General features: G+C 36.1%; 1 protein-coding gene across 2 annotated transcripts in view; it reads right to left on the minus strand.

Moving 5' to 3' along the window:
• Window positions 1–18,071, minus strand: part of LOC106870720 (forkhead box protein K1) — a 99,762-nt gene extending 81,691 nt beyond the window's left edge. For both annotated transcript variants that reach the window (XM_014916889.3, XM_014916888.3), the window contains exon 1: window positions 17,632–18,071. In XM_014916889.3, the coding sequence (XP_014772375.1) occupies window positions 17,632–17,990 (359 nt within the window). In that variant the 5' untranslated portion in view covers window positions 17,991–18,071. The remainder of the gene's footprint in view (window positions 1–17,631) is intronic.
• Window positions 18,072–18,458: the final 387 nt, after the last annotated feature.

Consider the following 18,458-nt stretch of genomic DNA (forward strand, 5'->3'; position numbering starts at 1 on the left):
CTTTGTCACTCCTGTCTATGATCTATCTCCTCCCCATTGTTTAATGACAACAAGCTAGTACTTCAAGCAGGGAGGTCCTCAGATTACTACTTGTCGGTTTCTGGGACAGAAAATGAGACGAGTTTTACAGCATTTCTTGAAGCTGCAACTGATGATGTTCAGGAACCAACAGTTTCTATAACCTGCTGTTGTTTTGTTGCTGCCTTTGTCTTTCTCTCTTCCAGTTTCTCAGGTTGTTCTATGCAGAAAGTCCTCAAATGGCCCTTACTGCCACACAAGTAACAGCTAGATCTACTGCCTTGCACCACAAGTCTCATGGACTTTCCTTTCTGTATTTTTGATGTCCAAAAGCATTTTCTGCATTGGATGGCCTCGGTACAGATCTGTAATCTTTAGAAATCATAAGAACCTACATAACTATGCTGACCCCATGTAACCATATGTCATTCCTGGTTACTGCAACTCTAACCACCTTAACAGTACCACAACAGTGACAAGCCAAGAACCAACATCATTGTTAACATTATTCACTGTCACTCTCTTATTACATCATTCCATAGATTGTGGCATCAGTCTATCGGCAGGTGCATGATACACCAGCTCAGCTTAAAACTTCACCCCGTCCTCAGTTTTAAAATCTAGAGATATAGTTTTGTAAGTCCTGCCCTAATTGACAGAAAAGACAGCTCCACACATCAGCCAGAATTACCACCAATTTCCCTGAAGACATAAGGAAACAGCATCACCAGTGGCAACATAGGAGTATGTGACCTTCCTCCTGACTTAGGATAAGAACCCTTAGACTTAGTGATACACCCACCACTTACGGTCACATAAACTCTGCTGGGTGATTCATGTCCAGCATTTGTCTGTTAATGGCAGCATTAATGAATGAAAAATTGGTATTGTCATTTAGATCACTCATCCTGGATTTTTCAAACTTTATCTGGGCAAACAATGTGTGTGTGTGCACGCATGTGCACCTGTGTACACACTGTTGTCGTTAGTTTAATCACTAGAATTGTTCGAACTAATGTTATCTGTTAAACAGTCATTTTTTTTACCATGTTGTATACATATGTACTGCTGTGTAATTAATACTTTTTTTTTTGTTTTGTTTCCTGTGCTGTTGCACATAAAAATGAAAAAGGAACGGCAATGAATGCATCGTTTTTCTGGCAAGAAGCCATCTTAAGTTAAATGTAAACAAAATAAAATTATATCCAAAAATGTCCAAAAGTAACAGACCTTATGTCTTCCCCGGTATGGGGAGACATCCAAAGTGCTCCCGAAGGATTCCCTGAAGATAACTATTAGGAGAGAAATGGCTTTTCTTCTTTGACTGTGCTTGGTAACAAAAATGCAAATGGGTGAAAGCAATAACAATGATGACAGCTTCTTTAATAATAACATTTTTCTATTTTACATAGACATAAGGTCTGAAATTTCAGGGGGCAATGGTTAGTTAATTAAATGGACCTTGGTATTTGACTGGTACTTTATTTACCAACCCCAGAAAGGATGATAGGCAAAGGTCGAACTTGGTGGCATTTGAACTCAGAATGTAAAGACAGATGAAATGCCATTGAGCATTTTGCCCAGCATGCTAACAATTTTGCCAGCTTGTTGTCATAATAATTATGATAATAATGGTTTCAAATTTTGGCACAAAGCCAGCAATTTGGGGGAGAGGGTTAAGTCACCCCAGTGCTCAACTGGTACTTATTTTATCAATCCCAAAAGGATGAAAAGCAAAGTCAACCCTGACATTTGAGCTCAGAACACAAAGACAGATGAAATGCCGCTAAGCATTTTGCCCATTCTAACAGTTCTGCCAGAATAAAAATGGTTTCAAATTTTGGCAAAAGGCCAGCAGTTTTGGGGGAAAGGGTTAAGTCAATTACATTGACCCCCAGTGCTCAACTAGTACTTATTTTATTTACCCCTAAAGGATAAAAGGTGAAGTCAACCCTGGCAGTAGAACGTAAAGTCAGAAGAAAATGCTGCTATGTATTTTGTCCAACGGAGTAATGATTCTGCCAGTTCACCACCTTATTAATGATAATGATGATGGTGGTGGTGGGTGATGATTTCATTTCTAAATACTGATGTTTTTATACTAATAACTGTTTCTAATTCAGGCACAAGGCCAGCAATTTGAGTTTGGTGCAGGTTTAGTCAATTACGTTAACTCCAGTTCTTGACTAATAATTTTATTGTCTCTGCTTTTCATCCTTTGAGGATAAAAGCTAAAGCTGACCTCAGCAAGATTTGAACTCAAAATGTAGAGCTGGAAGAAATACCACAAGTCTTTTTTTTAACTTACATTCTAACTATTCTACTCATCAGCCTTAATGTCGCTAAATTAGGCAAGAGGCCAGCAATTTTGAGACAAGGAGGTTACAGAATTACATAAAACCCAAGACCATGAAAAGATGAAAACTGAAGTTGACATCAGTGGGATATGAACTCAGAATGTAAAGAGGCTTTCCACGAGGCATTTCGTCTGACACTTTTAATGATTTTAATGACCCATTGACCTATATGTCAATTCACCTAATAATAATGGGTTTGAATTTAGGCACAAGGCTGAGAATTTTGAGGGAACAGGGTTTGTCAATATCAATGACTCCAGTGTTTGACTAGTACTTGCATTTTATTGACCCCAAAAGATGAAAGGTAAGGTTGACCACAATGAGATTTAACCCTTCAGTATTTAATCCAGTCATACCCAGTCAAAATATTTTACCTGCTGTATGTTAAAACTGACCAGATCCAACCACTCACACGAACCCTACAATGTCATTCTATAAATATACAAACACACCATTAAAATCTTGAAAATGCATGATTAATTCAAAACAACGTGAATAAATAATCCTTCCCCTGAATGCTAAAGGGTTAAACTCAGAATGTAAAAGCCTTCTAAGATCAAATATGTACAAGTTTGTGAGGCTGCTCCTATGCCTGGCACGAGGTATCCTTTTCATTGCTAATTATCTGATGGACTATATGTTTCTGCCTTCTTTATTACCAAAGATTTTGGCTCTAAAGAAAAATTCTTAGCTCAAATCATGCTATAATCTTAGATCTTTCACTTGATTCATTTATAGACTGCAGCCAAGCTGGAGCACCGCCTTCTTGAAGAATTTTTAGTCAAATGGATCAATGCCAGTTCTTTTTTTTTCTTTAAAAAAAGCCTGGTACTTATTCTATCAGTCTCTTTTGCTAAATCACTAAGCTATAGAGAAATAAACACAACACAGATTGTATGCAGTGATGGACGAACAGACACACACACACATATACAACAGGCTTCTTTCAGTTACCATCTACCAAATACACTCGCAAGACTTTAGTCGGCCCAAGGCTATAGTAAAAGACACTTGTCCAAGATGCTATGCAGTGGGACTGAATCCAGAACCATGTAGTTGGAAAGCAAGCTTCTTACCACACAGATATTCCTTCACCAATTCAAATTTTCAAATCTAATAGTGCCTACGATGTTCACTAGACCCACTTTTCCAAAATAACATTCTCTAAATTTTTATCACTTTAGAAATCCTTTGTTATTTCCTTCACTAAAACAAAAAAAAGAAGAAAAACATAATAGACAATATAAGCCTTTTGAATATTTGCTAGCAAATACTCAGAACAGAATTATGTCAAAATGGAGAAATATAATTCCACCGAAATTCAATATGAATGAAATGACAGGTAAAAGTAAAATTATAAACCAAAATTAGGCCATGTTGAGGAATCAGAAGCATTTAAGAATGGTCTCAATAGACAAGACATGTGTTGAGGGAATACCTGGTAAGGAGAAAAGATTATAAACCTTATAACAACATCAAAACATCAACATTACTCACTGAAAGAAACTATATCCATGACACCACACCCATATTATTCTAATATTCTATATTACTCTGATGGGCTTTACTATTGGTGATGACCTATTATGTATGCTAGAAATCCAAAGATTGATACAATAGTCTCAGATCCCTCTCAACTTGCTGAAAACTGTAAACTATCTTCATCCAAACCTACTCACCTCATCTCATTTTCCACCATTCCTACGTCTATTCCCTTAGATACGTGTTCCCCAATGATCTCCAGCACACACCAAATGAGGTGTTGAGCACACATGATGTGTATGAAGAGCTGGGGTGAAGCGGTGCCAAGCAATTCAAGTAAAAGGAGCCTACAGAAGAGGAAGAAGAGGTAGAGGACTGATCTCAAGATGCTGAACTTCACAAAGATCATAGTAAGAAGCAAGAAGCTGTGCCCACATAGAAAATGGATGTAAATTAATTACATCTGTACCAAATGTAAACAATATGACGAAAGTGAATTATCCAGACACTACGAAAGTAACTGGGTTTAAGCAAGTCATAAATATCTAAACACAGAAAACCAAGACAACAGAATAGTGGATGACCAACTGAGGGGTCAGGGATTTCTGTATTGTTCCTGGCAATGATATAGCCATAGTTAAAACATTTAATTCTGAAATAATCCAGTCTGCCTTGCTGTAAATAAACTAAAACCTCTCAACGTTGTGAGCTATGACAGCACAGTAAAATTAATCATGCGATCATTTGACTGACCAGACTATCAGATGTTGTTACACACTGCTGGTCACAATGCGCTTTTGCATACCGCCACCCTGCTGACTTGGCAAGCAGGTCAACATTTCCCCCTAATGGGGAGGGGAACTGGAGCAACATGAAATGAAGTGTTTTGCTCAAGAACACCATGTGCCACCCAGTCTAGGAATCAAATCCACAATCTAGCAATCATGAGTGCAACAGCCTTACCATTAGGCCATGCACCTTCATGTAAAATTGATAAGCTGTGACACTATAACAGAATGCCATCACACTTTGATTTTTTTTCACCTCTATAGTGTCATTGATGGTATTTCTAAACCTTTTCCCCCAAAATGCTTTTATTGGATTGCCTCAAAGTCGTTCACTGACATCAGTAATATTTCTGCTCACTGAGTCTCACAGAGGTGATGATTAGTGACAGAGACTTCTGGTAATTTGCTGTGCTTGAGAAGACATCAAGCTAAGTTAAACCGTAGTCGTGGCCAGTTTCAGTGAAACATGACAAGCAGCTGTGCCAGTGAAATGTAAAGCACACCTGTGCTGGTAACCTGTAAAAAGCACCTGCGCCACAGACACATAAAAGACACCCAGTACACTCTATGGAGTGGTTGGCATTAGGAAAGGCATCCAGCCGTAGAAACCAAGTTAAAACAGACTTGAACCAGGTGCAACTCCCTGGCCTACAAGCTCCACTCAAACCATCTAACCCATGCCAGCATGGAAAACAAATGATGATGATGATGCATTAATGTTTACTGTAGTGGGCAATTAACCTGCCATCCTCCCAGCTGTTTACCCAAACATATGTAGATTCAGTCCTCACAGAAACTCAATTACTGCAATCATTAAGAAAGCAAGAAGACACTACCATCTAATGCACACTAACTAGCTAGCTTTCTCCTTTTAACAGTGGTTACCAATTTTTAAAAACTGTCCTACTTTTTCATTCACAAACACACAAAAGTTGTCGGTTGTATTTGCACAGCGACAGCCAGCATAACATGCCTCTTGCTTTGAATAACTCTGAAGCCACAACAATCCTACTTATGCATGCATATGGTATTAGTAGTACCAAAATGACTGGTTTACACCACATTCCAAACGTCACCTTCAAATATAAGAACCCAAAATAAGTTCACATTTTCACCATGAAATAAGCGCACTTTATACAAATGAATATATTTGTGTTACAACATACTCCCAACTGAAGTAAGCTCTCTTATTTAACCAATTACTAACCAATTTGACCAAATCTCAAAGTGACTAAGACAATTATAATAAACTACACCCTGAACTAATTACTCACCTGAATTAACAGCTACTTTGTTGCCCATTATATTGCAGTATGTGCAGATTAAACCTTATGGACAACATTTCCCTTTTCTATCTCAATAACCTCCAGTCTAATAATCACCAAATCATTCATAACAAATGAATGAAAAAGAGCCTCTACAGGGTTGCTTGACTTCTTAGAAACAGTAGTCAAATCTCTCTAAAATTATAAACTTACCACTTTGAAAAAGGAAGAACAAGTGTGGCTGTGTGATAAGAAGTTTGCTTCTCAACCACATAGTTTCAAATTTAATTTCACTGCATGGCACCTTGGACATGTCTTCTACTATATAAGCCCCAAGCCAATCAAAGGCTTGTGCATGGATTTGGTACACAGAAACTGAAAGAAGCCTGTCGTGTGTGTGTGTTATTATAACTTTGCCTTCATATTGTGTGATAGCTGTAAAGCAAGTGTCACTGTCATACAAACATGGAAAAATGGATGTTAAAATGATGATAGGTAGACGTTGATACACAAATCCAAAAGAAAGATGGGAGGTTCATATATGGAGCCCTGTTGATCAACAAGAGCTGACCTGTGGTTAAACAACAACTGTTATACTGATAAGACTGCTCTCCATTCCTTTCCTCCCCAATTGCAAGTAACAACAATGGTAACTAAACAGGTCTTAACCAGTGTAGACATTAATAAGGATCTCTCCAAGTGAAATCGAAATAGAGTTAAATTTGACGTCTGGCACCCATGCCAACGTCGTCTCCCTCATTGGACACAAAACTCAGCTTGCGAAGATTTATTGGGGCAAGCGAAAGCGAAATTGTGATGGCACCTGTGCCCAGCGACACCTTTCTGGCACTTGTGCCCGCGGCATGTGTAAGGACTTTCGAGGGAGATCGTTGCCAGTGCCTCTGGACTGGCTCTTGTGCGGGTGGCACATAAAAGACACCATTTTGAGCGTGGCCGTTGCCAGTACCGCCTGACTGGTGGCACGTTAAAAGCACCCACTACACTCTCTGAGTGGTTGGCATTAGGAAGGGCATCCAGCTGTAGAAACTCTGCCAAATCAGATTGGAGCCTGATGTAGCCATCTGGTTTCACCAGTCCTCAGTCAAATCGTCCAACCCATGCTAGCATGGAAAGCGGACGTTAAACGACGATGATGATGATGATGAACCAACAATTTCTGTGAAGCACAAAATAAACTCAAGTTCTCCAATGTAGCAAAAGCTACAGGAGATATCAAAGTATTTCTCATAGCTCAAAATTACATTAATTAAACATTTTTGACAACGCAATATGATACTTCAATTATTAAAATATTACAAAAATAATAGATCACCACCAAGAGTAAGCTATCATTGTTTCTCACAGGGTGCGGTGGGGTAGGTACTATCAGCACTGAAAGTGGGCAGACAAGTCACATGATTAATTAAAATTGGGTTGTTTTAAACTTTTTAAACTTGCCCCATATCATACTGATGAAAGAATTATGTACATGCAAACTCTATTTTGGTTTGTAATAAAGAGGTGAAGATGGTCCCAAAAAATGTCACTATCTTCTTTTTTGTAAGGGGTGGGATTGGAAAAGCAAAGGTAGTATCTGTCAATCAGAAAATCACTGCATTAGGTAGTCATGACCAATATATTGACTAAGGCAACAAGCTAGCAGAATCATTAGCAAGCCAGGCAAAATACTTAGTGGGATTTAGTCTGTCACTAAGTTCTGAGTTCAAATTCTGCTGTGGTCGACTTTGCCTTTCATTCTTTCAGGGTCAATAAAATAAGTACCAGTTGACTTACCCCTCCCCTGAAATTGCTGGCCTTGTACCAAAATTTAAAAGTAACACCTTGATTAACTATCAAATTTTATGCCCACTCCTGGCTCTACAACAAATATTATTTCTCTAAACTTGCCAAATTCCTGCTGTCAAGACTTACACTTATGCCATATCTAGCTTCTCAGTTTGTGGACTTACACTTATGCCATATCTAACTTCTCAGTTTGTGCACTTTCCCACTGGCACTGAGGTTTACAGTTCTATACAGTCATGAACCCAGCTCTGTTAAACTGGGCTAACAAATAAAACTTCAAATATTTTCGATCAAAACTATTTTATTGGTGTCCATTTGGAGTTGTTTCTAAAGTTTTAATGTCGATGATACATAGTTGATATTGTCACCTATTTATTAATTACATTTTTTTTTTTTTTTCCAGAAATCAAACAGGGAACCTCAACTGCTCTGCTACACAGAAAAAGCTGCTTAAAAAAATTTTTAAAAAAACATTAACCCACATAGTCCTATGTATATAAAAAGACAATTCTCAATAGTAACACTTTTCAATCATAAAACTACTCTATCAGAGTGCCTAGGGCTAAACAACAACTATCAACTTAAAATTGGTGAATCGTGCTGGTGGCATGTAAAAAGCACCCACTACACTCTCGGAGTGGTTGGCGTTAGGAAGGGCATCCAGCTGTAGAAACTCTGCCAGATCAGATTGGAGTCTGGTGTAGCCATCTGGTTCGCAAGTCCCCAGTCAAATTGTCCAACCCATGATAGCATGGAAAGCAGACGTTAAATGACGATGATGATGATGAATAAGATAAATAACAGAGGTCACTTTAGCTGGAGTTATATAACACTCAGATGTATTCCTCTATATAAATGTAATGCAGACACACTATGTCTGAATAAACAGATATGATGGTCATGGTAGGAATACCTTTCATGATTTATATCTAAACAACAAACTATCAGTTATAATTTCCAATCATACACAATACACTTCTCAAAACTGTTCAGCCTTTTTCAAATACATAACTTACTTCTAATATACTTGAATTTCATTATTATAAGTACGCCATGAAGCAGCGAGCTGGCAGAAACGTTAGCACGCCGGGCGAAATGCTTAGTGGTATTTCGTCTGTCTTTACGTTCTGAGTTCAAATTCCGCCAAGGTTGACTTTGCCTTTTATCCTTTCGGGGTCGATAAATTAAGAACCAGTTGCATACTGGGGTCAATCTAATCGACTGGCCCCCTCTCCAAAAATTTCAGACCTTGTGCCTAGAGTAGAAAAGATTATAAGTACGCCATATACCTTCTATGATCCACTACACAATAGCTATCTTTGTCAATTGAGAACAATTATATTTCATGTAAAAAATAAAAAATAAAAAATAAACTACAGATGATATTAATAAACCAGTCCAAATATTAAACTCTGACACTGAAAATCTACTTTGTTTATTTGAAGGACACTGCTGATCCAATTAGTTTACTTTCTCACCAATTAACCAATATCTACAATGTTCTAGCAACCAAACTACTACAAATAGAATACTGACACAAGAAACATACCATTGGAATTCTTGTGACTTTCTCCATTATTTAGTAACTTCCTCTCTCTTTGTGTGATTATGAGGTACAACAATTCTAAATAGGGGAACTGCACTACATAATGAAAAAGTTTCTGTGTAGTACAATTCAGTCTCCTGATATTAAACAGAAGAAATAGGGTGCCACACAGATATCAGATTGAATATTCAGTCTTGTACACAAGTGTATGCTGAATAAAAGGCTGGTGGGATCAGAATGGTGTCAGACCAGTGGTTTTCAACTAGGGGTCCATCTAAGATTTTGTTGTCAATATCTGCAATAAATTGATTATATTTCTACAATACACAGAATATTTTAATAATTATTGTTATGCAATTCCTAATAATATCTAATTAATATAGTAGGATTTTTTTTAACATTGAATGGCTAGGAGGGTCCCACCTGAGTAAAATAGGAATCTGGGGGGTCCATAGACAAAAAGAGATTGAGAAACAATGTGTCAGATAAACAATATATACATGAGAGTAGTCCAAAGTGAGCCAAATGTTTGAAGTAATTATCTAAATGTTAATTGTCCCAAAATGCCTATCATCACACACATGTACATAATACAAACACATACACACTGCCCTAACTCTTCGAAACGCCAGTGTTTTAATGGTGGCAGCTGATGAAGGATATGTCCTCTATGTGGCCTGCTTGTTTTTTGTAACTTGTTTATCATTTTGTCCATGTTTTTTTTTGCAACGTCATGTACCCAGATATGTATGTAGATGAAGGTATGTACATACATGTACATATATATGCATATACTCATATATTGCTTATATATATATATATATATATATATATATATATATATATATATATATATATATATATATATAATCAACTTATGCAGATGGAAAGCTTTATTTTTTGTAATACGAGAGTGATTGACAATTTTTTTTGCATAAATAAAGCATTTCAAACATGCTTTTGAGGACCATCATTTAAAACTCTCATATTACGATTATGAGGAAGTGTCCAATAGCATCATTTTGTTGTCACTATCTGCAATAAATCAAGGCGGCGAAATGCTTAGCAGTATTTCGTCTGTCTTTACGTTCTGAGTTCAAATTCCGCTGTGGTCAACTTTGCCTTTCATCCTTTCGGGGTTGATAAATTAAGTGCCAGTTGCATAATGGGGTCGACCTAATTGACTGGCCCCCTCCCCATAAATTTCAGGCCTTGTGCCTAAAGTAGAAAAGAATATCTGCAATAAATTAGTTATCCTTCTACAACACACAAAATATGCAAATCCTAATAATAGTTAATTAATATAATAGGATTATTTAAACCTCAAATGGCTTGGAGGGTCCACCTGAATAAAATAAGAATTAAAGGGTGTGTCATGTCCAGCACATCCCACCAATTGTAACTGCCCTTTATCATCCCTTTTGTGAGATTCAGCATCCCTAGATTATTCCCTCACAACATGCTCCCATATATTCTTGATATTCATCCTCCACCTAGACCAGTGGTTCTCAACAAGGGCCCATATGGCCCTTGGGGGTCCATGTAAGATTATGTTGTAAAAATTTATCTGCAATAAATTGTTTATAGTCCTAAAATACACAAAATCCTTTAATAATTATTTTTATACAATTTCTAATATTTAATTATAAAAATATAATATGATTTTTTAACATCAAATGGCTAGGGTCCATCTGAACAAAAAGGGATCCAATAGGTAAAAAAAAAATGGTTCAGATTTGCCCACCCAAAATTCATCCTTCTTACACATCACATATCCATAACAGCACAGTCTTCTCTTGCACACTAATTCTGGTTCCACTTATAAACTAAACAGTTGTTGTTGTTTTTTGTTTTCCTCTTAGTGCATTTGCACTTAATTATTTATGTGCACTTACATTACACAACTAGCAAAGTATGCTTACCTTCATTCTTACTGCTCTATACACAGCCTTCTACATTCAATGCCACTACTATACAATAACATGCATTGTATCATACAATCTGCCCTTCACTAAAAAAGATAATTCCTTTGTTATTTAGCCTGTGGTAAGCCCTGACCAAGCAGATTTACAAACAAAAGTATTCCAGTTATGACCATCCCATCTTTTCTATGTACAAGGAACTCATAACTATATTATCCGTCCTTTTCTAGGACAGTACAATGTGATATGAGGGTATTTAGTTGCTATTTCTAGCAAGTCAAGTGGCCACATACAGACTCCCTCACTAGCTCAAGAATCCCTTCGTCATCAGCAGTGATAATAGCTCCCAGAACCTCTTCCACCTTATTCTTATTCTGGCTACTATGGTCTTAAAACACCTACCATTAATACAAATTAGGATGAGTAGATAACAAAAGACCTCTGAAAGAATTTACTTTACAGGTATTCTTGCCGCTAACTAAACTTCTGCACCTGGTTTTCATGCTAAGTTCTTTCTTCTGTCAGTCTGCCTGTTTCCCCCACTTCATCTCATGTGCTCCTACAGTTTATATTAGGTACACACAAAACATTCCCACTGCACTTTTTCTGCGTAACAAGCAAAGACCCCTTACCAAATGGTAATAAAGTTTTAAGACTTTTGTCTTCACTAGATTTACTTTCAGACTTCTTGATTCTAGAATATGTATCACTGTTTTGAATATATTCTCCAATTCTTTGACTAATTCAGGCAGGAGGACTAAGTTGTTGACATATAGGCATTCCCACAGTCAACCAATCTTGAACTCCTCCATTAAAACTTAAAGGGCTCCTCATAGATACTTACCTATACATTAAACTCTTAACTGAACTCAAAGCTCTCCACTTGCTAAAAGTACTTCAGTACATTGAATTGAAAAACTCCAACAAGCCCTCAAACTATTCATCTACACTTAGTTTTCTTAGCAACCACCAGGCTACAGAGAATGCCACCTTATCAAAGGCCTTCTCCATGGTAACGAATGTGGGGTATTTTGTCCTGCTCTTATCTAAAAACTTCCCTTGTAATGGCCTAAGAAATGGTTTCCCATCCTGGCACACACTGAAACTGCATCTCATCCATACTAATTTTCTTTCTAATTAATTCTGCTACAGCTCTTTCTGCACTAAGTTCTTTTCTATGTCACTTTGCCCAACACCAGTTATTGAGATAATGACACCTCTTAAATAATCAATCAAGCGGAGACCAATGAGGAAACTTTCAAGTAATCAGTTGACCTGCTAGAGATAGCAGTAAGTCTCCCTCCAATGGCAATCCACCAACTTCAAAAAAAAGATAAATGTATGCCATGAAAATATCAGATATTTTTTAGTATTTTAGTGATATCTTTCTCATACCCTGAATGGCCTTTTCAAATAACTTGCAAGTTCTGGTCAATAATGGCTGGACACTTTGTTGGATCTACTTGGGATAATTTCTCTCTCCCCCATGCATTCTACTCAGTAACTTCTAGTATTTTCATGACTTTACTCAGTGTCAATGAGGGCCAAAACACCTCTGATCCCTCTAATCACAGGACAAACCTCTCATCTTCAGCTCTTCTCCATCCTATGTTTACCTAACGTCTAGCTTCTCTTCTGGCTACTTGATATTGTTCTGCTCTTTCCTTCCAATTTTTCAGGCCTGTGTTTTAGCTTTTATGGATCTACTGCATCATTTCATTGCCATGTCACCCAATGCTTGGTTGGAACCTACCTCACTATCTTTTATTTATTTCTGACAAAAACAAAAACAAAAAAAAGATATTTCCTCAACTATCAACAGTACCCGTTGAATAAATTTAAAGTGCAACTTTTCATCTTGTTTTGTTTTTATGCCATCTGTTAAAATGGCTGCCAAATTGTGTGACATTACAGCATCCATGAATACACAAAACAAGTGATTTTATAAAATAACAGCAATGCTTATAATTTAACAGAGCCGCCAAAAAGAAAAAACACACATTGCATACAATTAGGCGAACACTATATTTTTGTTATATACAAGGAGAGAAAAATAGATTAACTGAGGATGATGGTTAATGACAATTATGCTTCAATAACAAAACTAAAAATTAATTATGGAATACAAAATTAGTGATGGATTTATATGTAAACATACTAGGTGACTGGCAGCAAGAACGTCAACTGACTAAAAGCAAATACCAAAAATTGCAAACCTGTCGAACATGGACAAATATTATGAAGAGATTGACAAAATGACTACGAGCATGTTAAAATTTCGAGTATTTTTTTTTTAATCAATTAAGAACCGTGAATATCACTGTTTGGAATTCTCATTTTAAAAAATGTTTTGGATAGATGTGATCATAATTTACTATTTACGAAAATTTCGAAACGTGACACTCAAAATTCACAGTAAAATTCCAGTTATATGCGAGTATAAAGAAAATTTAAACAGTAATTAGAAAAAAAAGGCTATTACTTCATAGAATAAATTATTAAATTTGCAAATTAAATTTCTGAATTATAATTAATTTAATTTATTCATACACACACGCACGCGAAGACAAATAAATGCGGTTTTAAACTATATTGATTAGAAGTTTACTAAAGTTATTGTGAATACGATTTTAATAGGCCACGAGATTTAAGATATAAACATGTTTGAAAATGTGTGTATGTGTGTATATATATATAGATATATATATATATATATATATATATATATATATATATATATATATATATATATATATATATATATATATAATGTTATAACCGTAAGATATAAGAGAAGGAAGGAATACAAACAGTGATTTATAGCTACTGTTCATAAAATATAATAAACCCAAGGGAATTACGAAAAGACCAAAACGTTGTCATGTGTATTATTAGCAAACACGAAATTATATTAACATTTTATTGGGATAGATTTGAAGTACATCCACTAGAAGAGATGGCGGATAACGTTGATGGGAGGGGAGAAACATTACAGCCTTAAAGAGGAAATACGGGAAAAAAATAATAATAATAAATGTAAATAACACATTTAATTAATAAAATAATTAGTTCATGTCCCCCATATTCAGAAATAGCTTTTTGCTGGTTAATTTTTAACACGAAGCAATGATGGCCAATAAGACTGCGAATGTGTTTTGTATCACACACCCATGTGCTAGAAGAAAGAAACATTTTTATAATGGGTGACTAGGAAACAAGCCGCGTGCTTCATGTGAGAAAAACAGGACGAGTGTTCTTGTATATTATTTTTTAAAATCTGTTCGTTTGCAGATTTTTTTTATTTTTAATCTACGAAGATAATCGATAGATATATATAAACCCCCACGCCCCTATAAACTAAATAATTCTTAACAAATACAAGGCGATAGTGTAGAAACCCGAAGCATTGTTCTAAAAGAGAAGAGAGGTCTTTTGTGAAATAAAGTGTTGTTAAGCAGCACATGACCATCCCATAGTACGAACAAACCGGTAACAGGTATATTATGAATCAAGCAGTATCGAGCATTAGCAACTCGCTATTGCAGACACCACTCCTTCGTCCAACGGCGAAATATGCAGCTGCGCACAAATATCGCGAATTACGATATAACCAACGTCTGCAGAATTTCTATTAGGTTTTTTTCTTGGCAGCATTTTCCTTCATGAAGAAAACTATCAATAGGGAAATATATTTATATGTATGTATATACATTTTGAAAGACGACAGACATATAAAAATGCCAGAGCTTGATGAGCAATAAATAGCATCCTCGAGACGAATGTCCATGGTTCTTTGGTAGTTATGTATTTAATTCTGACAAAATTGATAGAATGATTTGGGATGAGACGAAATACGTCCATCGCTGAACTAAATAAACCATCACATACAACCGAAAGATGCTCCTTCTCTCTCTCTCGCACCCCTCCCCATCATCCTGTCCTACAAAAAAAAAAAGAAAGAAAAATAGCATGTTAGAGAGAGAAGACGTGTAGGATTGTTTGTCTGTTGGCACTTGCTACTTACTACTCAAAGCAAAGCTGCTGTAAACAAAATGAACACAGCTAGTTTTATACACTTGTTTTCTCCCACTGACATCGTTAAACTGCACACATCTACTACATATATATATATATATATATATATATATATATATATATATATATATATATATGGTCTGCAAGCATAAGAAAAATTGCAAAATCGACGTAGTTGAGGACCGAACCCCATCAACTCGGATATAGGTACAGAGTTACACGTAGAGTGTGTGTGTGCATGTGTGTGTCTGTATGTATATATATATATGTGTGTGTGTATGAAACGTCTGCTTTTAAAAAATATATATAGTTAAATAGATATAAGGATTATTACAGATATATATATATATGTGTATATATATATATAAAGAAAATACACTGGAGTACAACATTAAAAATAACTAATAAATTGATGACCTAAATTTAAAGAACTAGTGGGTTATATAATCACACACACACATATATATATACACACGTGTGTGGTGTATGTGTGTACCTCCATAAATAAACAAAGAGTGGGAGAAAATAATTCAGGGCAGAGTAGCGATTGTAGATGTTTTAGTAGATCAAATGTCGAAAAGGCTTTTTAAGTAAACAAAAACAGGGGAAATAATTCTCAGTAACGGCGCAGAAAAAGACCCACCACCATGGGTGTGTGTGGAGTTTTGTCAAGATACTTGAAGGGAGTGTTTCTTCATTTGAAACACAACTTAATGGTGGGAAAAAAAATACACAGGATTAAAAACATTGATCTGTGCTGCAAAATAAAAATATCAGAAGAATTCGAACCATGTTCATCTTTTTGTTTTTTAGAAGATTGCCTCTAGATATTATGTTGTTCACCTCAGACCGGATTTAAAAATTAAACGATATTTATTTATTTAAAATATTTTGTTACCGCTTTGTAGCTTTAAAACATTTAGAAAGATAAGAACGACGAAAGGGTTCGGTTTCCCACGTGTTATAGATAAAAGTAATATTTACACTGCCCGATCAACGGCAGTCAAGGTATATACATATATATATTATGTATATTTATAAATATATATTCTCTCTAGATGCTTGTGATGTCTTCAGTCTGAAATCTTGTTTACACAGCCGCCATGATGAAAACGCACATGGCATTTACAAAGCTCACAAAAGAACAAAACAGTGATTGATGACACATTAGATGAGTAAATATAAGCTAGTCGGCGACAGAAAAATAAAATAGAAACGGATGTGAGGAAGGATTTGCCATGAAAAGCTGGCTCTATTTCGCCTGGATTGCGAAGCATTATAAAAACATGTGGTGACGACGAAGTTGGTGTTAACTGCACGATTATTGGCTACAACAGTTCGCCGGTTGTTTTAGTCGGCACACACTCAAATCCTCAGTGACTCTTCTTTCCCACTATTAAAGCCACTTACGCACTAACACCACAATAAAATAAATACACCCGACCATATTAAACACCACAGTTTTGTTATTTTTACATACGAGGGAGGAAAAGCAATCGAAAACAATTTATATTTAGCAGATTCCCTACCATATATACATAAATATATGTGAGTGTGTGTGTATGTATGTATATATACCGACATACATGTGACTAATGTATGTACATAAGATTCTCGATAATTAAATTATTATTGAACGTTATATGATTTTTTTTTTGTTTTTAATTAATTCCGAAGATATCAATTGTACTCTAATAATAAATGGATACAAAATGAAGAGTTTTATTCGGCTACTTCATCTCTCAGTCGGTCTTAACGAAATTTTGCCGGCTCTGAAGGACTGTCGGTTGCCCTAATTTCTGACCATGCAGACTGCAACACTGTAACCGTATATGGATATATTAAAGCACGACCGGCATTAAGTCTATAGCATAATCAGAAGGAACAAAACGAAAATAATAATTGACGATATCTAAAATATAAAAAGACAAAAAAGGAAAACCATTCGTAGAGTAAATTAAGAAAAGCTTGGCCAATAAATTAAAACATGGATCCCATTGTTGAATTACTTCGGTTAGATTTGCTGAATAATAAATAATAACAACACTGTAGTCAGACATGCTACAATATATTGTCTGAAAGGAATTTTGTATGCACAGCATGGGAGCAGACAAATATGATATTATAAGAATGGAGAGGCGTATAAATACATATAAACAGAGGAAAGAGTAGGTTAGAGTATTGCTGTGATAAACAGCTTAAGCATGGATGTTTACTAAGAATGTAAGATATTACTGGTGAAAGGAAGTTTGTCATAAAACAAAATAAAAATAAACTTGATCCCCCACTTAATGCCTAATCTGTAGTTATGCATCTCTCTCTCTCTCTTTCTCTCCCCTTCACGCTCTCTCCTTTCTTTCTCTCTCTCTCTTCATCCCTCTCATTCTCTCTTAGATTGCGGTATTTACTTACGTTTTGGGTAGTTGTAAAGGCGATAGGCCTTTCCGCTGGAATATGCCGTCAACAAAGACTCCGTTCTTGCCTGAACATTTCATAAAAAAGTTCGGTGGTTCATAACAAAGCTCGAGATGTTTCCTCGATATAAAGCTGGAGTGACCAACGTTGATGTTCACCTCGCCTTTGCTGCTGTTCCGACCGATGACGATCCGTGTTTGCCGCATCGTATACTCAAAGTCACGGCCTTCAAGCCGGGCCAAAACTGGTCCTTCCGGCTCTGGGTTCCAATTTACTTTTGACGGACTGGATGGCGCACTTTTCAGCGCCAACAATGCCCAGGCATCGTTATCTGAAACTTGCTGACTGGTGGACATCACGATTGGAGCGGTCTATCAGCAAAATGGCAGCGAGTGAAAAGGAAAACAACTTACCCTGTACCTAACTGTTTACATCACAGCTGAGTCTACCCAGCATGCACTGCTGCCTCTCCCACAACCATAGACACACTCACTCATAGAGGGGCCGCTCACAACCACACAGACACTCACATACAACACTTATACTTACAACCAGAATCATAACAACCACAAACACACACTTTTCATATAAACAATTAAAAAATATTCTTTGTGATGTTTAACAGAGATATTTATTTCCATGTTTCTTTTCTGTAATTTATAATTAATATTGTTGACGTTTTGTTTTATCAACCAATAATTGACAAATGGATAACATCGCGTACATACTAGCATAAACAGAATTATGTATGCACCTTTATACATACACAAATACATGTGTATGTGTGTGTGCTTGTATAATTATATGTACATGTATGTATGCGT

This window comes from Octopus bimaculoides, chromosome 16, assembly GCF_046866305.1.
Source record: "Octopus bimaculoides isolate indiv1 chromosome 16, ASM4686630v1, whole genome shotgun sequence".
In the NCBI taxonomy this organism is placed as follows: Eukaryota; Metazoa; Mollusca; class Cephalopoda; order Octopoda; family Octopodidae; genus Octopus; species Octopus bimaculoides.